The sequence below is a fragment of the Zonotrichia albicollis genome, chromosome 22 (genome assembly GCF_047830755.1).
Source record: "Zonotrichia albicollis isolate bZonAlb1 chromosome 22, bZonAlb1.hap1, whole genome shotgun sequence".
NCBI classification, from domain to species: Eukaryota; Metazoa; Chordata; class Aves; order Passeriformes; family Passerellidae; genus Zonotrichia; species Zonotrichia albicollis.
In genome coordinates this window covers 6,336,640-6,356,190 of record NC_133840.1, presented here as the reverse complement: position 1 = coordinate 6,356,190, position 19,551 = coordinate 6,336,640, and the positions used below count along the sequence as shown (strand labels likewise).

The window sequence follows — 19,551 nt, the reverse complement described above, 5'->3', positions numbered from 1 at the left end:
CTGGTCTGCAAAACCTGGCTGGGGATTGATGATTCCCAGTCCATGGGCCCTGGCAGACAGCCAGAATTGTGGGGGGGTTTGACAAAGTCTAGGCAAAACAAATTTAAAGGCACCTTTGAAACTTGTGCTCATGATCTGGTTAATTAGAACTTTGCTGCTACTGGGAAATAAAAGTGCCTAATTGCTAATTACTGAATCCCTGCAATAAAGGAACAGTTGGCCACAGTTGCAGCCAGAGCTGGCTGTGTGCAGAGCTAAAATACAAAACTCAGACTTTTTAGGGCATTTAGATGTCTGGGCTTTGCATAGGAGCAAGTGAAAAATCCAGCAGCAAGAGCCACAAGGCAAATTCTGCCTCCTGTGAGAACCAGGGCAGGAATCCTGTGGCTCACAAAATCAATTTGCTCAAAGCCTAAAGCACATCAGACTCCTAAAATTGCTGGGGAACTTAAGAATTCATAATGCTGGGAAACCCAATATGTTTGGAGATTCCTTTTCTGTGGCCTTCAAGGCTGCTGAGATCCACAAGTCTCACGTTATCTGGCTTTTACTTGCAATGATGGTGAAAATGGTTTAAAGGCTGCAGTAGTTAAAAATTCTTAAATAGACACAATTATTTTTTAAATAAAACATGAAATACAAACTTTTACAAATAATAGAAAATTTTAAATTATTTTAAATTTTATATTATTTTTAAATTATTTTAAAAATTAAAAATAATATTAATTTTAAAAATGAAAAATAAAATAAAAACTTAAAAATTTTAAAAATAATGAAAATTTTAAATTATTTTAAATTTTCTATTATTTTGAAGTTATTTTAAAAATTTAAAATATTAATTTTTAAAAAATAAAAATAATTAAATTGAAAAAAAAAATTAAATAAAAAATTAAATAATCTCTTTAAAATAAAGAGATGCCATGGTCAGGAGCAATAGGAGACAATATGAATGTGTGGAGAAGAAGGTGGTGGAGGTGGATGGGGAAGGTTTCCAGCCACAGGACATCCCTCACCACAGGCTGAGAGCACAGGGATGGTCAGACAGGAAAAATCCCCTGAAAAGGGACCTCTAAAGGTGATTTCTTGCCTAGGAACAGACCATGTTTTGCCCAAGCAACAGGTCCCCAGGCAGGGAAGGGGTCAGAGCCATCCCCTCCTGCTGCAGCTCAGGCTCAGGAGGATTCCCAGCCAGGTGGTTATTGCTGCCTTCCTCTCCAGGTGGGCACTCACACAGCCCAGGAGGGAGGTGGGAAGGAGCTGAAAAGCCCAAATCCTCTGAAAAAGCTTCTTCCTTCCACTTGAGGCTCTGCCAGCACCCAATTTAAGGATGTGTCCCTGCCTGCCTCCCTGAAACCCGAGCCATTCCCTCCCCGCCATGTCTCCTTAGCACTCTTCCCTCTCTTTCTGCTTCTTCTTCCTCTTCTTCTCCCTTCTCCCTCTCTTTCTGCTTTGCTTTGGGGATGATCTGTCCCAGGATGGGTTGCAGGGCTGCCATCCTGCTGTAACCCAGCAGCTGCAGCAGCCCCAGAACTGCCAAGGGATGACAGGCTGGAGCTGTTCCGTTGATGGATGAAATCCATTTTCTTCCCCCTTTTTAATTTTTTTAAAATTTACTAAGCAAGATCTCACCTAAAGAAAAAAAAAACCTACCTTATCCCCATCCCATCTTATCAGGAATATTAATTTCAGTCGTTATTTTTGAAGATTTTATAGCTAACTAGCCAGCTCCTTTGTTTATTTCAAAAGAGGACCGATATTTCTGGGATTTGATACACCCATCCTTACACTGGAGAGAAAATACCAAACAGGTATGTGGATTTATGATGCTTTTTTTTTTTTTTAGGCCAGAGTGGTAATTACAAATAATGATCTGGCAGGGTGGTGGCAGCTGAAAAACTGTGATTCCTCCTGAAGTTGTTTGAATAGTTAAAAAGTGGAAGAAGTGATAAACAGAGAACTGGGGTTCACTCCAGCTGTGGCCAAGGGGACAAAAAAGGATGAAAGGACATGTGGGGTCCTGTTAACAGGTGGAAGGAGGTTTTCACTGAGGGCAAAGGGCTGGCTGGGCACAGAGTGTTTGCTGTGCTATTTGGGGTGAAAGCACAGATTTTCTATGCCCCACATTAAAGCCCTGATCCTCCCCTGTGGGTTTTGTACCATCCCTTGTGCAGCATGGGGCTGATGGAGGATTTGCTTTTCCAGTGGATCCATGCTGGGGGGTGGCTTCACAGGACACTTGACAGCCTGAAAACCTTGGTGTGAAGGGACTTCCATAAACCCACATTGAGAAACTCTTTAAATCATAACTCTTTAAATCATAGAATCATCACAAAATAATAGAAAATTTTGGGTTGGAAGGGACCTTGAAGCTCATTCCATTCCACCCCCCTGCCATGGGCAGGACATCTTACACTATCCCAGGTTTCTCCAAACCCCATCCAACCTGGCCTTGGACACTTCTAGGGATGGGGTAGCCACAGCTGCTCTGAGTGATGTTAGAAGGGATGCTGGGTTTTGCTACAGTGCCATAACAACTAATTAAGGCTTAAAATCAGATTTTAATCTGAAAGAGTCCAAGCACCCCTGGGTTTAAGGAAGGGGCTTCAATTTTCAGCTGAATCTTGAGCATTGGGGTGCGGATTGAGAAGCAGCTGGAAAAGCACAGACGGAGAAGGAAAATCGGGGTTTTCCTCTCGGGGGTCAGCCGTGGCACAGCACGGCACTGGTTAATGCCCGCTGCCACCCTGCGAGGCAGCAGGAACGCGCTGGCTCTGTCACAAGAGTGGCCGGCGATGACAAGGTCCCTGCGGGCAGGACGCGCTCCGGGGCTCGGCCGGGCCGGGGCCATCTGTCAGCCCTGCCCTGCTGGAGAGAGGGGAGCGCCCGAGGCACAAAAGGCGACATTATTCGGTGCTGCAGGAGGGATGAATGGAGTATTGAAAGCCACCACCTCAGCCAGTGGATTGGTTTTCAGCCCCCATCACTGAGCTTGTCTGTCTCCTCCAGAGGCTTGGGCAGCAGGAGCCGGGCAGAGAACAGGGAGATGGAACTGGGCTGTGTCCTGCACCTCCATCACCTCTTGCTGGTGCCCAGAAAACCCTTTGGTCCACCATCATCTCACCCTGGTGAAGGCAACGAGGTCCAAGCCTTGGTCTGGATGCTCTGGAGCCCCCCAGTGTGGTGGTGTTCACAGGGATGAGGGAAGAGATGAGAATCTTGACTCCAAGTTTCAGAAGACTGATTTATTATGATATATATTATATTAAAAGAAAATTATATATTAATAGTATATGGTGAAGGCAATGAGGTCCAAGCCTTGGCCGGGATGCTCTGGAGCCCCCAGTGTTGTGGTGTATGCAGGGGTCCCAGGACAAGGGAAGAGATGAGAATCTTGACTCCATGTTCAGAAGGCTGATTTATTATTTTATGATATATATTATATTAAAAGAAAATGATACATTAAAACTATACTAAAAGAATAGGAGAAAGGATTTCGTCAAAAGGCTTGAAAGGAATGATAATAAAATCTTGTGACTGCTCAGAGCCTTGACACAGGTGGCTGTCATTGGTCATCAAGTAAAAACAATTTCACATGCTGGGTAAACAATTCTCCAAAGCAACAAAACATGGAGAAGCTGAAGCTTCTCAGGAGAAAAGATCTTAATGAAAAGATTTTTCATAAAATATATTAGTGACACCCCAGCCCATGGTGTGGAGGGGCCTTGGCTGGGTGGACACCAGTACATGGTCCTACCTGGGAGCTCTTCTCAAGAGCAAGAAGCTGGGTGAGGTGTTTCCATGGGAAGGAGGGGTTAGCCACTGATTTCAATGAGGATTTCAAAGACCTTTCCCGAGTTTCTGATCACCAGCAGATGCCTGAAGTGGCAGCAGTTGTTGTGCATCCCTCCAGGACCTGGTGTGCCATGTGTGGGCTGCAGGGATTAATTTTAGGGCTTGGCTGAGCTATGTTGTAAATCAAAGGGGACTCCAACGAGGGGAGAGAGAATGATGCGTCTGACTCCATGGATATCAGAAGGCTCATTAGTTACTTTATTATACTATATATATTTCATCTAAACTGAATCTGCCAAGCACTCACTCTGCACACACTGCTCTGAATCTCGTGACTGTCACCCAACAGTCCTGACACACATGCACACTCCTGGCCCTGACAGGCCAAGGAAACAAAACATCCTCACTTTGGGTAAACAATCTCCACATTGCATTCTACTTTTGCACAAACACAGGCACAGCAAGCCATAAGAATTTTCCCTTTCTCTGAGGTTCACAGAATGTGAATCTCAGAAATCTTTGGGAAGAATTGTGCCTTGCTTTTCTCTGTGGAGAGAAAGGTGGCAACAGAGCTGAGCCTGACAGCCCGGCTTTGGAGCAGCTGCGCGGGAGCATCCTCAGGATGGCAGAGCATCCTCCCGGTGGCGGGAGCATCCTCACGATGGCACTGCTCCCCCAGCCACGCTGCCGCCAGCCCGGCCGCTGGGAGAGCAGGGATGCGGGTCTGGGATCCCAGAGGAGTCCTGGACCAGCACCCATCCCCTTCCCAGAGAGCCTGCGAGTGAGACAGAGCCGGGAATCCACCCCTTGGCAGTGAGCAGTAAATGAGGGGGAAATGGGGTTTTAAGATACTGAATCTCTTCCTCATTCCCTGTTGCTGAGTTTGATCTCCCAGGTGGGGTATGGCCCTTCAGCTTCATCTTGCCACTCAAAAAAAAAAAAAAAAAATGCTTGTTGTCAATTAATCCAGATTTTCATGTGTCTTCTGGTCACTGCTCTTGGAAATACTGAGTAGTGACAGGTCCTGCATGGCCCTTGGTGACCACAGGCTCTGCAGGCCACCACACTAACTCTGCTGTCTGCATGTTTCAGGGAGGTGTCCTCTGGAAATTCGCCTGCAGGAGGGGCTGACAGCAGCAATGACCCTCGGTCCCTGTCCGGACACCGAGGTGCTGCCTCTCTCCTTGATGCCAGCCACGCTCCTCATCCTCTTCATCCTCAGCCCCACCGGTGAGCTCCAGCCTGGGGCAGTGGGAGGGGGTTTAAGCACCGTGATCCCTCTCCATCAGATTTGTGGGCAGATTTTCTCCGGGCACAGGATTGTTGTGGTGTCCCCTACATTCCTGAGTGTGCACAGGGATGGGGGAGCAAGTTCAGCTCTCATGTCCCATCGTGACCTGGCTGTGATGGCAGGCCCAGCATGCAGGGCAGGCAGGGGAATGGGGCAGGTGCTGCTAGCACTGGTGACAGAGCAGTTCTGGGCTCTGGAGCAGGCAGCACCCACGGGGAGATGCTGATGGCCAAGGGATGCTCCTGGAGTTGCTCCCCAGGACCTGTGGGACCAGTCCTGCCAAGAAAAGGGGTGGAATGAGCACCCATCCTGTGACCGTGTTCACAGGGGTCTCAGGTTGAGGGAAGAGATGAAGATCTGACTCCATGTTTCAGAAGGCTTGATTTATTATTTTATTATATATATTACATTAAAACTATACTAAAAGAATAGAAGAAAGGATTTCCTTTTCGGAAGGCTTGCTAAGAATAGAATATCAAAGAATGATAACAAAGGCTCTGTCTCGGGCTCTCTGTCCAAGCCAACAGGGCTGTGATTGGCATTAATTAGAAACATCTAACATGGGCCAATCACAGATGCACCTGTTGCATTCCACAGCAGCAGATAATCATTGTTTACATTTTGTTCCTGAGGCCTCTCAGCTTCTCAGGAGGAAAACTCCTAAGGAAAGGATTTTTCATAAAAGATGTCCACAACACCCATCCCCTGAGAACAACGGGCTCTGCTCTCTCCTGGCAGGCACTGTGCAGCCAGGAAGCATTTCAATAGACCTGGGAAAAGCCATTCCTGCTCTGGGAGACAGGTCCACATCAGTGCTGTGGCAGCGAGGTGATCCCAGTGTGACTCTATCCATGTCATTACAGCGGGGAATGCATTCCTGCCTCAACAAACCCACCAAGGCACAGCCAGCGGGAAAACTGGGAATTCAGATGTACTCAGACATCCTAATTGAGTTAAATCGGGTTTTACCTTCCCACCCTCTCTACTGGTGCTTCCCTTCCCCCTCGGGATGCTGTGACAGCATCCGCGCTCGCACTCAGGTGTGGGGACCCTGGTGGCTCTGTCGCTGTCCCCTGCATCGCCTGGCTCTCCTGGTTCTCCTCCTTAATGGGCACAGATTAGTCGCTAACGAAGGGCCATTTGTCCTCCCGTTTGGTGGTTTTGTTTACTGGAGCAGTTTCCCTTTTTCCTTTGGTTTTGTGAAGCTGGATCAGAGACACATGGAGGGCTCCATCTCTCCTCAAAAAGACAGTTCCTTATTATTGTAGACACACCAGGCATATTCTTTTCAGATCTCTCCTGACTTTGCTGGAGGATGCTCTTAAATGAATATTTCAGAGCTTTGATTTTGACTCAAAGGGAGATGAATATTTATCAATGTCCTTTTTATCCACTGCTTTCTTGGCACTGGAGTGGACTAGGTGTTAAAAATCAATACAAGCCAGGATCAAACACTCTTCCTAGAAACCCACACATCTCCCCACTTTTGGTGAGCTGAATTACCTCTACCCTGTTGTCCAGCCCATGGGGCTGGTCTATCCTCCCCTGTCCTCTCTGCTGCCGTGGTCTCACCTGTTTAATCCCCAATTCTTGCTGGAATCACAGCATCCCTTTCCATGCCTGCTCCAGCTGGGTAGGGCAGGGGCACTGACCACGCTGGAGCTCCCTGGCTGCTGATGTTCACCCCAGCATCCCTGCTAAGTCATGGATACAGCCAGACATTTGCCTTGTTCTCCTTTCTCCTGGGTTTCTAGGTCTTTCTTTGACAGCCCTGATTTCTGGCTGACTTAATGGTCTCCCAGGTAACATCCTAGCAAGGAAAAGGGAGGTGGGCTCATGTGCTCTACTGTCCCCCAGGCTCACACTGCTTCTCACAGTGGTGATATCCACCTCCAGAGCAGCAGGGATTGACCTCCATGTCACTACAGGACACAAAAAACCACAAGCACACACGGCTGTTCTCAAGGTGAAGAAAAAGGGAAGTTTATTTTCTGACTTCAACATTTATAGTTTTCCAAAAGTGGCAGCGGATTGGAGGGGTGACAGTGCCACCTCTCCAGTGACACTGGACAAACCAACAGCCCATCAAATTTCTCCTCCTCCATAAAGGAATGCAAAACAATGAGTTATTTACAGAAAGCGTGTGAGAAAGTTCGCTACAAGAATGTCAACATCACAAGGCTTGGAAAATCTTAAAAAAACAGGGTGACACCTCACATCACTGCTGGTGGGCTGAGAGTGAGGCAGGACAGAGCTGGTCTGAGGGAGTGGGAGGAAAAGAGGCCACAGAGGCACCAGAGGTGTTGATGAGCCCTTGGGTGTTGTAATCAGCATGGAGGCATGACAGAATCATGGAATGGTTTGGGTTGGAAGCAACCTTAAAATTTATCTCATTCCAAACCCCCCATCTATGACAGCGTTCACAGGGGTTCTGGAATGAGGGAAGAGATGAGGATCTGACTCCATGTTTCAGAACGCTTGATTTATTATTTTATAATATATATTACATTAAAACTATACTAAAAGAATAGAAGAAAAGGTTTCATCAGAAGGCTTCCATCAGATCTCCACTGGGTTTCTCAAGCTGGGCGGGGTTGATTTTCCTTGTTCCCATCTCACCACCCAAGTTTTCCATGGGGGTGATGGGTACAGGAGGATGCAGGAACTGCCCAGGGCCCACAGCAAGGCAGCAATGGGGCCAGGGGTGAACAAAAAGGTCCCCAAGACCTGGCCCAAGACAGGAGTGGTTCTGCTAGCCACTGGGCTCATCAGGGTCACACATGTCACCTTGTGCTTCACATCCCACCAGAGTCACAGTCGCTCATGTGCCTCAGTTTCCCCACCCATGAAGTAGATGAAGTGATGCCCTGGGGAAGGGTGTTCATTTTTCCCCTATAAACTCCAGGACTTTGCAGGAAAGGGAAGGAGCCAAGGGCTGCTGGGTCCTGCCAGTCCCCACCACTCCCATCCCATCCCATCCCATCCCAATCTCATCCCATCCCATCCCTGCTGCCATCACTCTCCAAGCTGCACCTACTCCTTTCTGAGGAGATCTGATCCTTCCTCTTCTCCCTTGCAGGCACCACCTCTGAGCCTGAGATGTTGCCATTCCCAGGTGAGATTCTTCTCTGAAAGTCACTTTTCTCCAGGAAGTTTTGTAGTTGAAAAATGCATTTTTAGGTAAAAGAAAGGATTTGGGGAATTTAAAAAAGGAAATATATTGGTTTGGAACAAAAAGTGGCAATAAGAAGCTAAACTTTGTTTGTAGAAAGAAAATAAAGATTCTTTATCATCCTTATTCTGCTAATAATCCTGAGAGGAGAATTTTTCCTTAGAGGAGAGTTTTTTCACCTCCTGCTGAGTCTCTGTCCCCGTGCCATGTATCACAGACAAGTAAATAATTCCCTTGATGTGGTGGACCCCAGGCACTTCCATGCCTGCTCCCCATCACCAGCAGCCTGAGAGATCATCTCCATCCACCCCACCAGCTCTGGATGCATTCATTGAGGTTAATAAGAATTTGCTAATTGCATCTTGTCAATTGTCACCTATTTAAGTCAAGATGTGGTGCCACATGTCTGCTTTTTCCTTCACCCTTGAGTTTTTGGCCAGTAGCAGGGGAGATGATGGGAGCACCAAAGAGCCACAGAATGGTTTGGGTTGGAAGGGACCTTAAAAACCATCTAATTCTACCCTGCCATGGGCAGGAACACCTTCCATGAGGCCAGGCTGTCCAAAGCCCCATCCAGCCTGGCCTTGGTGATGGTGCATCTCATTCCTGGACTCAGATCTGCTGTGTGTCCACAGCCACAGCTGCCAGCAGATGGAGGGGAGCCCGTGTCCCACCAGCAGAGCAGCACCAAGCCAACTACTGCCTTGTGCAGGGGGATAGAATATAAGAAAATAAAGATAGTGTAGAAAGTAATCTCACCCCTAAGGAGTTGCAGCTGGGCCAATTATCAAAGATTAGGAGCAGGCCTGACTTTAAGAGGCCGTAGCTGTGACCAGTGAAAAGAAGAGTGCTATAAAAGAGTGGGGTGGGTGGCTGGGAAGAGAACTGGAGTCAGCTGGCTGCTTTGTGAAGAACAGGGTCAGTACTCTGAGGAGAAACACCAAGAAGGTGTGAAACTCCTGTGATAAGGAAATGACAGTATGGAACCCCTGCAATAAGATGACAACAGCCTTGTGCCACAGAGAAAGGGCAGGAGATTGATGTAGAGATTTTCCTTAGAGGTTTTCTCTAAGGAGCAGGAGGAGTTTGGTGTAGATTTGCTCCCCACAGCCTGCTGAGGGAGCTCTGTGTTGCCCTCCTCCCAGAGGTACGGCTCTCCAGTGGGCCCAGCTGGCTGGAGATCCTCATGGTTTTCTCTAAGGAGTTTGATGTAGATTTGCTCCTCATGAGGAGGTTGCCTGCTGAGGGAGCTCTGTGTGCGCTCCTCCCAGAGATCTAGCTCTCCAACGGGCCCAGCCATCCTCCCAGAGATATCGGCCTCTCCAGCAGGCCTAGCTGCCGTCAGGGCTGCCTGGAGATCCTCATGATTTTCTCTAAGGAGTTGATGTAGATTTGCTCCCCTTGAGGAGGCTGAGAGAGCTCTGTGTTGCCCTCCTCCCAGAGATCCACCTTGCCAGCGGGCCCAGCTGCTGCCAGGCCTGGCTGGAGATCCTCATGGTTTTCTCTAAGGAGTTTAGTGCAGATTTGCTCCCCATGGCTTGCTGAGGGAGATCTCTATGCCCTCCTCCCAGAGATCTGGCTCTCCAGAGAGCCCAGCCGCTGCCAGGGCCAGCTGGAGATCCTCATGATTTTATCTAAGGAGCAGGAGTTTGATGTAGATTTGCTCCCCACGGCCTGTTGCCTGCTGAGGGAGCTCTCTGTGCCCTCCTCGCAGAGATTCGCCTCTCCAACGGGCCCAGCCGCTGCCAGGGCCGTCTGGAGATCCTCTACAATGGCTCCTGGGGCACCGTGTGTGACGACGACTGGGACATTGTGGATGCCAACGTGGTGTGTCGCCAGCTGGGCTGTGGCCATGCCATCACCCTGCCCGCTGCCATGACCTTCGGCCAGGGCACCGGGCCCATCTTCCTGGACAACGTGGACTGCAAGGGCTCAGAGGCGGCCCTGAGCGAGTGCTGGAGCCACGGCTGGGGCATCCACAACTGCTACCACTATGAGGATGTGGCTGTGGTGTGCAATGGTAATGACGGTGGGTTCCTCGGGGGCAAGGAGAGCACAGGGTTACTGAGGAGGGCAAGACTTGGGGCTGCAGTGGGGTTGGTGGAGCCCAAGAGTTTTATCTCAGAGCCTGACCTGGGTCAGACAAACATCTTTTGCATTCTCCTCTCACCCCTTTCCTCAATCCAGGTCACCTCCCAGCTCCATAAGGTGACCAGCCTGTTTTGTGTTCCTTGTCACTCCCAGATCAGGGACTTTGCACGATCCCTGGGGAAGGAGCACATGCCCACCCACGCTCCTGCCTCTGAGTCAGTTGCTGCCCAACTGCTCTTTCCCCTTTTGACTCTGCCTTGGTGGAGCCCAAGAGTCTCAGAGCCTGGTTCTCTGACCTGGGTCAGACAAACATCTTCTGCATTCTCCTCTCACCCGTCTCTTCAATCCAGGTCACCTCCCAGCTCCATAAGGTGACCAGCCTGCTTTGTGTTCCTTGTCACTCCCAGATCAGGGACTTTGCACGATCCCTGGGGAAGGAGCACGTGCCCACCCACGCTCCTGCCTCTGAGTCAGTTGCTGCCCAACTGCTCTTTCCCCTTTTGACTTGTGTTTCTTTAAACTGCTGAGCTTTTCAGTAGGAGATGTTCCTAAAGGTGAGAAAAGCAGTGGAAAGTGTTTGAACTTGGCAAATGAAAGTGGAACGGCTCTGTGAGGACCCTTATGTACCCCACACACGTTCCACCCTCGCTGTGCAAGGTTTGCTCATCAGCCAGGCACCAGTGAGCTGTGAAAGGGAGGCTCTGCAGACCTGGAGCAGCTGTTCTGTGAATCCCCACGTCCTGCAGAAGCAGGGCTTGGAAAAGGAGGGATGGAAAGGCAGGGGGATGCTGGGTTGGTGGTAGGTTGTACTGACAGCAACCAGAGAACAGAGGTTGCGGATTGAGCAGGAAAATAAATCATGGCATTATTGGAGAGGAGAGGTGGAAGGGGAGAGAAAGGAGGTGGGGAGCTGGGTCTGAGGGCAGAAGAGAGGCTGGAGGCATTGGCAGAGATCTCTGGTGCAGCTGCAAACCCCTCTGTTTTCAGCTGGGGCTGGTTTGGTGCAGACCCTCCTGGAGCAGCAGGGTGGGAGGGATCCCTCCATCTCCCAGGTGGAGCAGCAGCAGCAGGTGCCACCTCTCTGCTTCCCTTTGCAGAGTTCTCACCCACGCAAGTCAGCGAAGGACCGACCACCAGGACCCTCACAGCCTCGGTACAGGATGGGGAAAGTAAGCTGCTCAGCCTGCAGCAGGGACACCCTGCCTGAGGGCAGTGTCCCCTGCTGTCACCTGCTGTCCCTCTTGAAGCCTCTCTGAGCTGCAGACCCCCAAACCCCATCATTGTGCTGTCCATGGCCACATCCTACCCCAGAAATTCCCAAGCTTCGCAAGCCCCATTGCTCTAAAGCTTTGCCCCTTACCCTCTGTTTCTCACTCATTTCCTTTGCCATCACGGGCACGGTGGCAGTGTGGGGACATCACATCCCTCTCACCTCGTGCTGCCACCCCCAGGTGACGGCAGCATCCGCCTGGTGGCCGGCCCCGACACCTGCCAGGGCCGGGTGGAGATCTTCTACCGCGGCAGCTGGGGCACCGTGTGCGATGACGACTGGGGCCTGAGCGATGCCAGCGTGGTCTGCAAGCAGCTGGGCTGTGGGCAAGCCCTGGATTACAAGAGCAATGCCTACTTTGGCTATGGAACAGGACGGATTCTCCTGGACAACGTCAACTGCGACGGCAGCGAGCCCTTCCTGTCTGCCTGCTACAGCCTGGGCTGGGGCATCCACAACTGCGGCCACCACGAGGATGCCGGGGTCATCTGTGCAGGTACCAGGCAGGGCACTGCTTCAGGGTGGGGACAAACCCAGGGACAGCCTGTTCTCCAAGCAGAAATGGCCTCAGGGAGATGGTGAGATGCTCAAGGCTGGGCAGGGCTCTGTGCTGTGGGAGCATCCTTGTTCCTTATCCACACTCATCATGGTATTCCAGAGTGGCAACCCCACAGCAAGAGCCCAGAGCACAACCAGGGTGGGGATTTGCAGGGGTAATGCACCTGCCCCTCCTGCCAGAGAAATGCATCTGCCATCCTGCACTTCCCTCTGCCATTTCCCTGCTCTGCTAGCTGCAAACGAGCTGCCTGTGTCCGGAAGGAGGGAGAGGCTGCCAGGGGCTGGGCACGGTGCCAGGCCCAGCCTGCCTCCCCTTCCCCTCCTGAAATGATGTATTCCTGCCATCCTCCACTGATTACTGTTTATAATCTTAATAATCCCCCTGAATTCCCTCATTATCGTGGCTAATGACGGGAGCAGTGAGCGCCAGTGCTTTCCCTTTCTCACTGTTAATGGACAAAGGGGATGATGTAGGACAAAAGGGACAATTTTTTCAGGCTGTCCCTTTCCTGCCTAAACATCCCCATCCCCTCTGGCTCCTCCTCAATGGCACCACCACGCCCAGACCTTGCTTAGAGGGGCAGGGGATAATGAAGTATGAATGCTAATGAATCCTGATGATAAATCTCCAGGCGTCACCTCTGTCCCTCTGTGTCACGACAGGACTGGACACATCCACCATCACATCATTCACCACCTCGCTGGCCCTGGACTCTGAGGAGACCCTCACAGCCACGGCCACAGGTAGGAGGTCCCATATGGGGGGGGAAGCTGTGCCCTCTATGTCCTCTGTGCCCCAGCCAGGCATGGGTGACACTCGAGGGGTGACACTGCCCATGGCAGGGGACAGAAATAGTGCTGATGGTCACTGGCACCGACTGGAACAGGGGCAGTGGGTGCTGTGTCAGGACCCCTCAATGCCCACATGTCCCCACGCTTGTCCCAGCAGTGACAGACAGCAGGGACCAGCCCTCCCAGGCCACCGAGGTGGTCACCACCATGCTCCTGACCGTCGAGCAGGAAAGTAAGTGTGCAGCTGCTGCTGGAGCTCCACATCCCCATGTCCCCAAAGGTCATCCCATGTTCCAAGTGCTCAATCCATGCCCCAGGAATTATCTCACATCTCCAGGGTTTACTCCATGCCCACAGGGTGCTCGCCCCATGACACTCAAGGGTTCATCCCACATCCCCATGGATTGCTCCATGCTCACAGTGCTGCTTGGGTATCACCCCATGTACCCAGTGTCACTCCTCATCACCAGGACTCGTCCTGTGTCCCCAGGGGCTCAGCTGACATCCCCATGGTCACACTGAGCTCTCCAGATGTTACCCTATACCCCCGAGACTCACCCCATACCCACAGGGATTTACCCCACACTCCCAGGGGGTTGCACCCATGTCCCCAGGGGTTACCCCAAAAACGGGAGGCTCACCCCATGCCCACAGGAGATTGCCCCATATCCCCAGGGGGTTGTACCCATGCCCCCAGATGTTACCCCATAACCTAGAGACTCCCCCCATGCCCACAGGGGATTGCCCCACACCCCCAGGGGGTTGTACCCACATCCCCAAAGGGTTACCCTATACTCCAGAGACTCACCCCATGTCCACAGGAGTTTGTCCCACATCCCCAGAGAGTTGTACCCACATCCCCAGATGTTACCCCGTATCCCAGAGATTCCCCCCACACCCCAAGGGGGTTGCACCCACGACCCCAGGGGTTACCCCATGCTCACAGGGGATTGCCCCACATCTCCAGGGGGGGTGTACCCATGTCCCAGGGGTTACCCCATACCCCAGAGACTCACCCCATGCCCACAGGGGTTTGCCCCATATCCCCAGGGGTTGCCCCAAAAACCAGGGTCTCACCCCACGCCCACAGGGGTTTGCCCCACATCCCCAGGGGGGTGTACCCACATCCCCAGGGGTCACCCCATGCCCACAGGGGTTTGCCACACATCCCTAGGGGGGTGCACCCATGACCCCAGGGGTTACCCTATACCCCAGAGACTCACCCCATGCCCACAGGGGATTGCCCCACATCCCCAGGAGTTACCCCATACCTCAGAGAGTCCCCCCATGCCCACAGGGGTTTGGCCCAGATCCCCAGGGAGTTGCACCCAGATCCCCAGGGCTTACCCCAAAAACCATGTCCCCAGGGGTTACCCCATGCCCACAAGGGCTTGCCCCACACCCCTAGGGAGCTGCACTCACATCCCCAGGGCTTACCCCGAAAACCAGGGGCTCACCCCACGCCCTCAGAGGGTCAGCAGGGGACACTGGCCCCCCTGTGGAGCCCTGCTCCCCCCGGGTCGTGGCTCGCAGGTGGCGGCTTGCGGCTGGCGAACGGCAACGGGAGCTGCCGCGGGCGGGTGGAGGTGCGGCACGGCGGCACCTGGGGCACCGTGTGCGACGACGACTGGGACTTCCCCGACGCCCAGGTGGTTTGCCGGCAGCTGGGCTGCGGCAGCGCCCTGGCCGCCACCGTGCTGGGCTCCTTCGGCTACGGCAGCGGGCCCGTGCTGCTGGACAATGTGGGCTGCGGCGGCGGCGAGGCGCGCCTGGCCGACTGCTTCCACCTGGGCTGGGGACAGCACAACTGCGGCCACCACGAGGATGCCGGTGTCATCTGCCGAGGTGAGACGGGGGGAGAGGGTGTCTTGGTTTGGAAAGACAGGAGTCTGCTAAGGAAGGCAGGAACCTCCCCTGAAATGGAGAATGTAAACCCTCCCCACCCCTTCAAATTGCCATAAATTTTAAATTAAGGGGCTCTCAGGCAAAAAATATGGGAGCAGGAATAACAGTTCTTTAATAGGGAAGAAAAATAAAATGATGAAATAAACAATGCAGTACACTAGAACAGCACTGACAGAGTCAGAACCCAACCTGACACCCTGTGGGTCAGGGTGTTGGTGGCAGCCCCATTGGAATTGTGGCTGCAGCCCTCCTGCAGTGTCAGGGGTGGTTCTGCTGGAGCAGGGATCCTGTAGAGAAGGATGGATTCTTCCTCTGAAGATCCAGTGGGAGAAGAGGCAGCTGCTGTTCCTCTGGGGAATCCAGTGGAGAAGCCATGCTGGTGTTCCAGAACCTCCAGATTATATCCATGTAGGAATGCTTGGCTCCTCCCTCTGGGCAGAGCATCTCCCAGTGGGATGTTATAGTTCTTATCAGCCATGCAGGGACATTCAATAGCTGTTATCAGCAGATGTCCCCTCCCAGGGAGGAGTGAATGTGGTCACTCAGAGAGAGAGATAAGGCAAACTGCCCACGTGACAAAAGACAACTGCCATACAGATGGTAATAGAAAACATCTTGCATCGCAATCTGGAACAGAGAGTGACTGGAGGTCTCTGATGAAGCCCAGCTCAGTGGGAAAGTCAATGGATGTAGGGAGGATTTTGACCGTGCTCAGGCTGGTTGTGGGAAACGGGGTCCCCCAAATGGGGTGGGGATGAAGAATGAGCTGTGGCAGTTGGTGCCGTGGTGTGGGTGATGGCTGGAGTGTGGCATCCCCTGTGGCCCCCATTTGTGCAGAATGGCTGCACATCCCACCCCACATCCCTGCTGCCATCCCACTCCACTGCTGGGGAGCTCTGACCCAACCCTGTCCCTTCAGTCACTTTTCCCACCTCTCCTCAACTGCACCAGGTGCTGATGACACTGATGACCATTTCCAAGAGGCCACTGCTACAACCACCACGTTGGCCCCAACTCGTCCCAAGGAGGGTAAGTACTGGGATGTCACCTGGGGACACAGTGACAGCCCTGGCAATGCTCCATGCTGGCACAGGGTGGAAAAATAAATGGCTCAGGCAGAGGCAGAAGATTTGGCAGTGCCTGGAGCAGCCCATGATGTCGCTATAGGACACGAAAGAACACAAGCGCACGCCGCTGTTCTAAAGGTGAAGAAAAAAGGGGAGTTTATTTTCTGACTCCAACATTTATAGTTTTCCAAAAGTGACAGTGGATTGGAGGGTGACAGTGCCACCTCTCCAATGACACTAGACAGACCAACAGTCCATCAAATTTCTCCTCCTCCATAAAGGAATGCAAAACAATGAGTTATTTACACAAAGCGTGTGAGAAAGTTGGCTACAAGAATGTCTACATCAGAAGGCTTAGAAGAACTTAAAAACCCAGGGTGACATCATGGGGAGGGGGAAAACTGATGACAGTGTTAAGTCACGGCCTCTCCTGGTGCCCCCAAGGCTGGTTCAGGCAGAGATGGTGGACATCAAGGTGGGGAGAGGAGGTGACCAAAGGGACAGAAGTGGGAACTGTCTGTTCCATGATGCTCCAAGGGTCACCCCCCATTACTGGCTGTGCAAAGGCAGTAGGGGAGCTCTGGGCTGACCCCAGGGCAGGCAGGGAGAGTGGGGCACAAGCAGGAGCTGCCTCACCCCTTGCCCTCCCCAGGGTCCCTGCGCCTGGTGAACGGCAGCCACCGGTGCGAGGGGCGCGTGGAGATGTTCTTCCTGCACCAGTGGGGCACCGTGTGCGATGACGCCTGGGACCTGCGGGATGCCAAGGTGGTGTGCAGGCAGCTGGGCTGTGGGCACGCCCTGGCAGCCTGGGGGGAGGCTCACTATGGCCAAGGAACCGGCTACATCTTCCTGGACAACCTCAAGTGCAAGGGCCATGAGCCCTCGCTGCTGCGCTGCTCCCACATCCGCTGGGACGTCCACAACTGCGACCACTCCGAGGATGCCGGTGCTGTCTGTGACATCCTATGACCCTCCCGCAGGTAAGGGGGGACAGGGAGGCTGCAGGGAGCTGGTGGCAGTGCCACAGAGAGGGGTTGGACCCTTGGTGCTGGTCTGGATGCACTCCCTGCACTGGATGTTTGGGGTCTGAGAATAGGAGGCTGAAGGAGCAAAAATGAGCAATTTTAATTATTTTGCTACATTCTGGAATAGCCTCTGGCTCAGTGCTGTGTGGGGCTCAGGAGCTCTGCTACCCAGGAACTGGATGTTTGGGGTCAGAGAATGGGAGGGGTTGGGTGAGCACTGGGTTCTCCTCAGCTGCTGAAATAGTGGCTGAAGTTTCCTCTACCCCCTCCCACCCCCAGACTGCCCCTTGGAAAAACAAAACTGCTTCTGGTGTGAAATCTGGTTGGTTTCAGCCATTTTTCTTAAGAGATGGGGAAAGAAAATTGGATTTTCTGCTGTGAAAATGATGTTAAATTATACTCAGACAATGTAAAAAGGGGGCTGAAATCACACCAGGATGCTCCTGTGGCTCTGCAGTGAGTTATGTTCTTCTGCAATTTGCTTTGCAAGCCCTCCAGCAATCCCAATACCAGCTTTTTTCTTCCCATTTTGGCATCAGAAATACCAATTCCTCCCCCATTCCCATGCAGCAGAAATGCAGGCGTTGGATCTCACACCATCTGCAATCCTTGTGCCTGTTTCACCTGTTCCTTCTGCAAACACTGGGGGGGTTCAGGAGAGCTCAGATGAGATTTCCCTTCCTGGGGGGCTTCAGCACAGCCAGTCCATGCCCTAAAAGCCTCCTGGGGAGTGAGAAAGGATGGGGATACCCTGCAGTCCCCCCATCCTTCTCCATCCTGTGCTGGCTTTGGCTGCTCTGTCCCAAAAGCTCCCAGGGCGGGCAGGGAGCTGGCAGACAGGACACAAGCAGATGGAAAACCATAGGGAAGACCCCAAATCCCTTCCCAGAGCAAAGAAAGGGACCCAGGAGCCTGCAGCTTCCCCTGTGCCCTGCCTTTGGGGTATAAAGGCTGTTTTCCTCCCAGCTCAGGTGGAAAGACCCAGCCTGCAGCACCAGTCACCTTCACCACCAAGTGTTTGATTCCTACTGGGACACTGGGAAAAGGATTTCCATGTTCTCATGGATGGGGTTCAAGGGTGGGGAAGGGCTCCTGCAGTGGCACAGAGCTCACTCCTCTGTCTGTGCAATTCTGTTGTTGATAAGAGACTGTGCATATTCCTGGGTTGGGTTTTTTTCATTTTCCAATTTTTTTTTTTTCTTATATGTGTGTGGGTTTGTTTTTGTGAATACATAAAAGCCCTTTGAAAGTGCTCTGAGAGCTGATTTGTTTTCCTGTCATCCCCTCAAAGCCCTGGGTAAAAGCAAACACCTGGAGAAGAGGAGATGCCCCAAAACTGGAGGAGAGAGCTCAGTTCTTGGTGCCAAAAAATTGTCCCAAATCCCTGGCTCAAATTGCTCAGGGGGGCTGAAATTAATTTAAATCCCACCCAGCTGAGAGCTCAGCTTGGACCTTTCCCCATCCCAGCTCTGGGGTACAACCCTGAAGCCCATCAGGCTCAGGGGCTGAGGTTAGATTTTCTTTGGGTTTGTTCCCAGTGGGATTTGGCAATCACGTGAGCTGTGGGGTGGCCCTGGCCCCATGCTCAGGCTCCTGTTGGCTGCTTCTCTCCCACTTCCCATGGACAGAGCTTTCCCAGCACTTTGATGGAGAGCTGGACTGGGATCAGTGGGGAAACTGAGGCATGGAAGAATCTTCTAGGGAGGCTGTGGCAGCACAGCTGTTCAAGGCCTGCTGGAGCTCTGGGAGAGGGCAGGGAGGTGGTGTGGGAACAAAATCCTCCTTTCCCTGTGCTCCCATGTCCTGTCCCCTCAGTTTCCACCTCACCTCCTGCCTCCAGGACAGCTGGGCAGTGCCTGGTCCTGCTGGGAGCAGGAGGGGACAGAGCTGTCCCAGCAGCTCCCAGCCCATCCCACAGCCCACACCAGCTGGGGATGGGTCAGAGGGTGCTGGGGGCTCCTCCAGCTTTGCTGTCCCCTCCCTGTGCCTGCGGGAGATGGGAGTGGGGCCAGGAGTTGCTCTGGAAGCTGCTGCCTCTTGAGGAGGAAGATAAGAAATGCTGGATGGGTTTTCCCTGTTTTTCTTGGGGACTGTGCCTTGAGCTGGCAGAGCTGGGCTGTTTTTTTGGAGTTACCCCACACCCTGCTCTTCTTGGCTTTGAGCTGGGAAGAGCAGGTCCTGGTATCCTGGAGTTTCTGCCTTTCACAGCCTACAACCCAGCAAGCAAAGGGTTTCCAGGCAGGAAAGGCAGCAGCTGCCTCCCTGTCCCCCAGCCTTTTCTCCTGCAGCCAGCCCGGGATGAACTGAGATCCACAGGGATCCCCCCAGACACTCCACAGACAAGCTGGGCATCACCTGCTGCTCCTCTGGGAGCAGGGAGCGGCAGGCAGGGGGGGAGCAGGGTACCAGCAGGGGGATGCCTTGGGGTAAGGAACAGCGGGGTGCAGGGTGCCCTGGCTCTGCAGCAGGGTGCAGCAGCACAGGAAATGCTCAGAGGCTCATTTGCAGCACAGGGGATGTTGTGGAGCAGGGCAGCAGCACAGAGGATGCTCTGGAGCTTGGCAGCAGCACAGAGGATGCTCTGGAGC

General features: G+C 52.6%; 1 protein-coding gene across 1 annotated transcript; it reads left to right on the top strand.

Annotated features, from left to right (window-relative positions):
* Nucleotides 1–4,453: 4,453 nt before the first annotated feature.
* SSC4D (scavenger receptor cysteine rich family member with 4 domains) lies at nt 4,454–18,122 on the top strand. The gene is made up of 11 exons (XM_074557324.1): nt 4,454–4,514; nt 4,885–5,022; nt 9,970–10,275; nt 11,444–11,515; nt 11,798–12,112; nt 12,838–12,918; nt 13,121–13,198; nt 14,500–14,811; nt 15,823–15,900; nt 16,591–16,918; nt 17,930–18,122. The coding sequence occupies exons 1-10, from the start codon at nt 4,454–4,456 to the stop codon at nt 16,905–16,907; spliced, it is 1,758 nt and encodes a 585-aa protein (XP_074413425.1). The 3' UTR covers nt 16,908–16,918; nt 17,930–18,122.
* Nucleotides 18,123–19,551: the final 1,429 nt, after the last annotated feature.

Bases quoted from the DNA above. Each gene is read 5' to 3' on its own strand.
- SSC4D (XM_074557324.1), top strand. From the start codon at position 4,454: ATGGCACTGCTCCCCCAGCCACGCTGCCGCCAGCCCGGCCGCTGGGAG. The intron at 11,516-11,797 runs GTAAGCTGCTCA...TGCCACCCCCAG, and splicing joins CTCGGTACAGGATGGGGAAA to GTGACGGCAGCATCCGCCTG. The intron at 13,199-14,499 runs GTAAGTGTGCAG...CGTGGCTCGCAG, and splicing joins CCTGACCGTCGAGCAGGAAA to GTGGCGGCTTGCGGCTGGCG.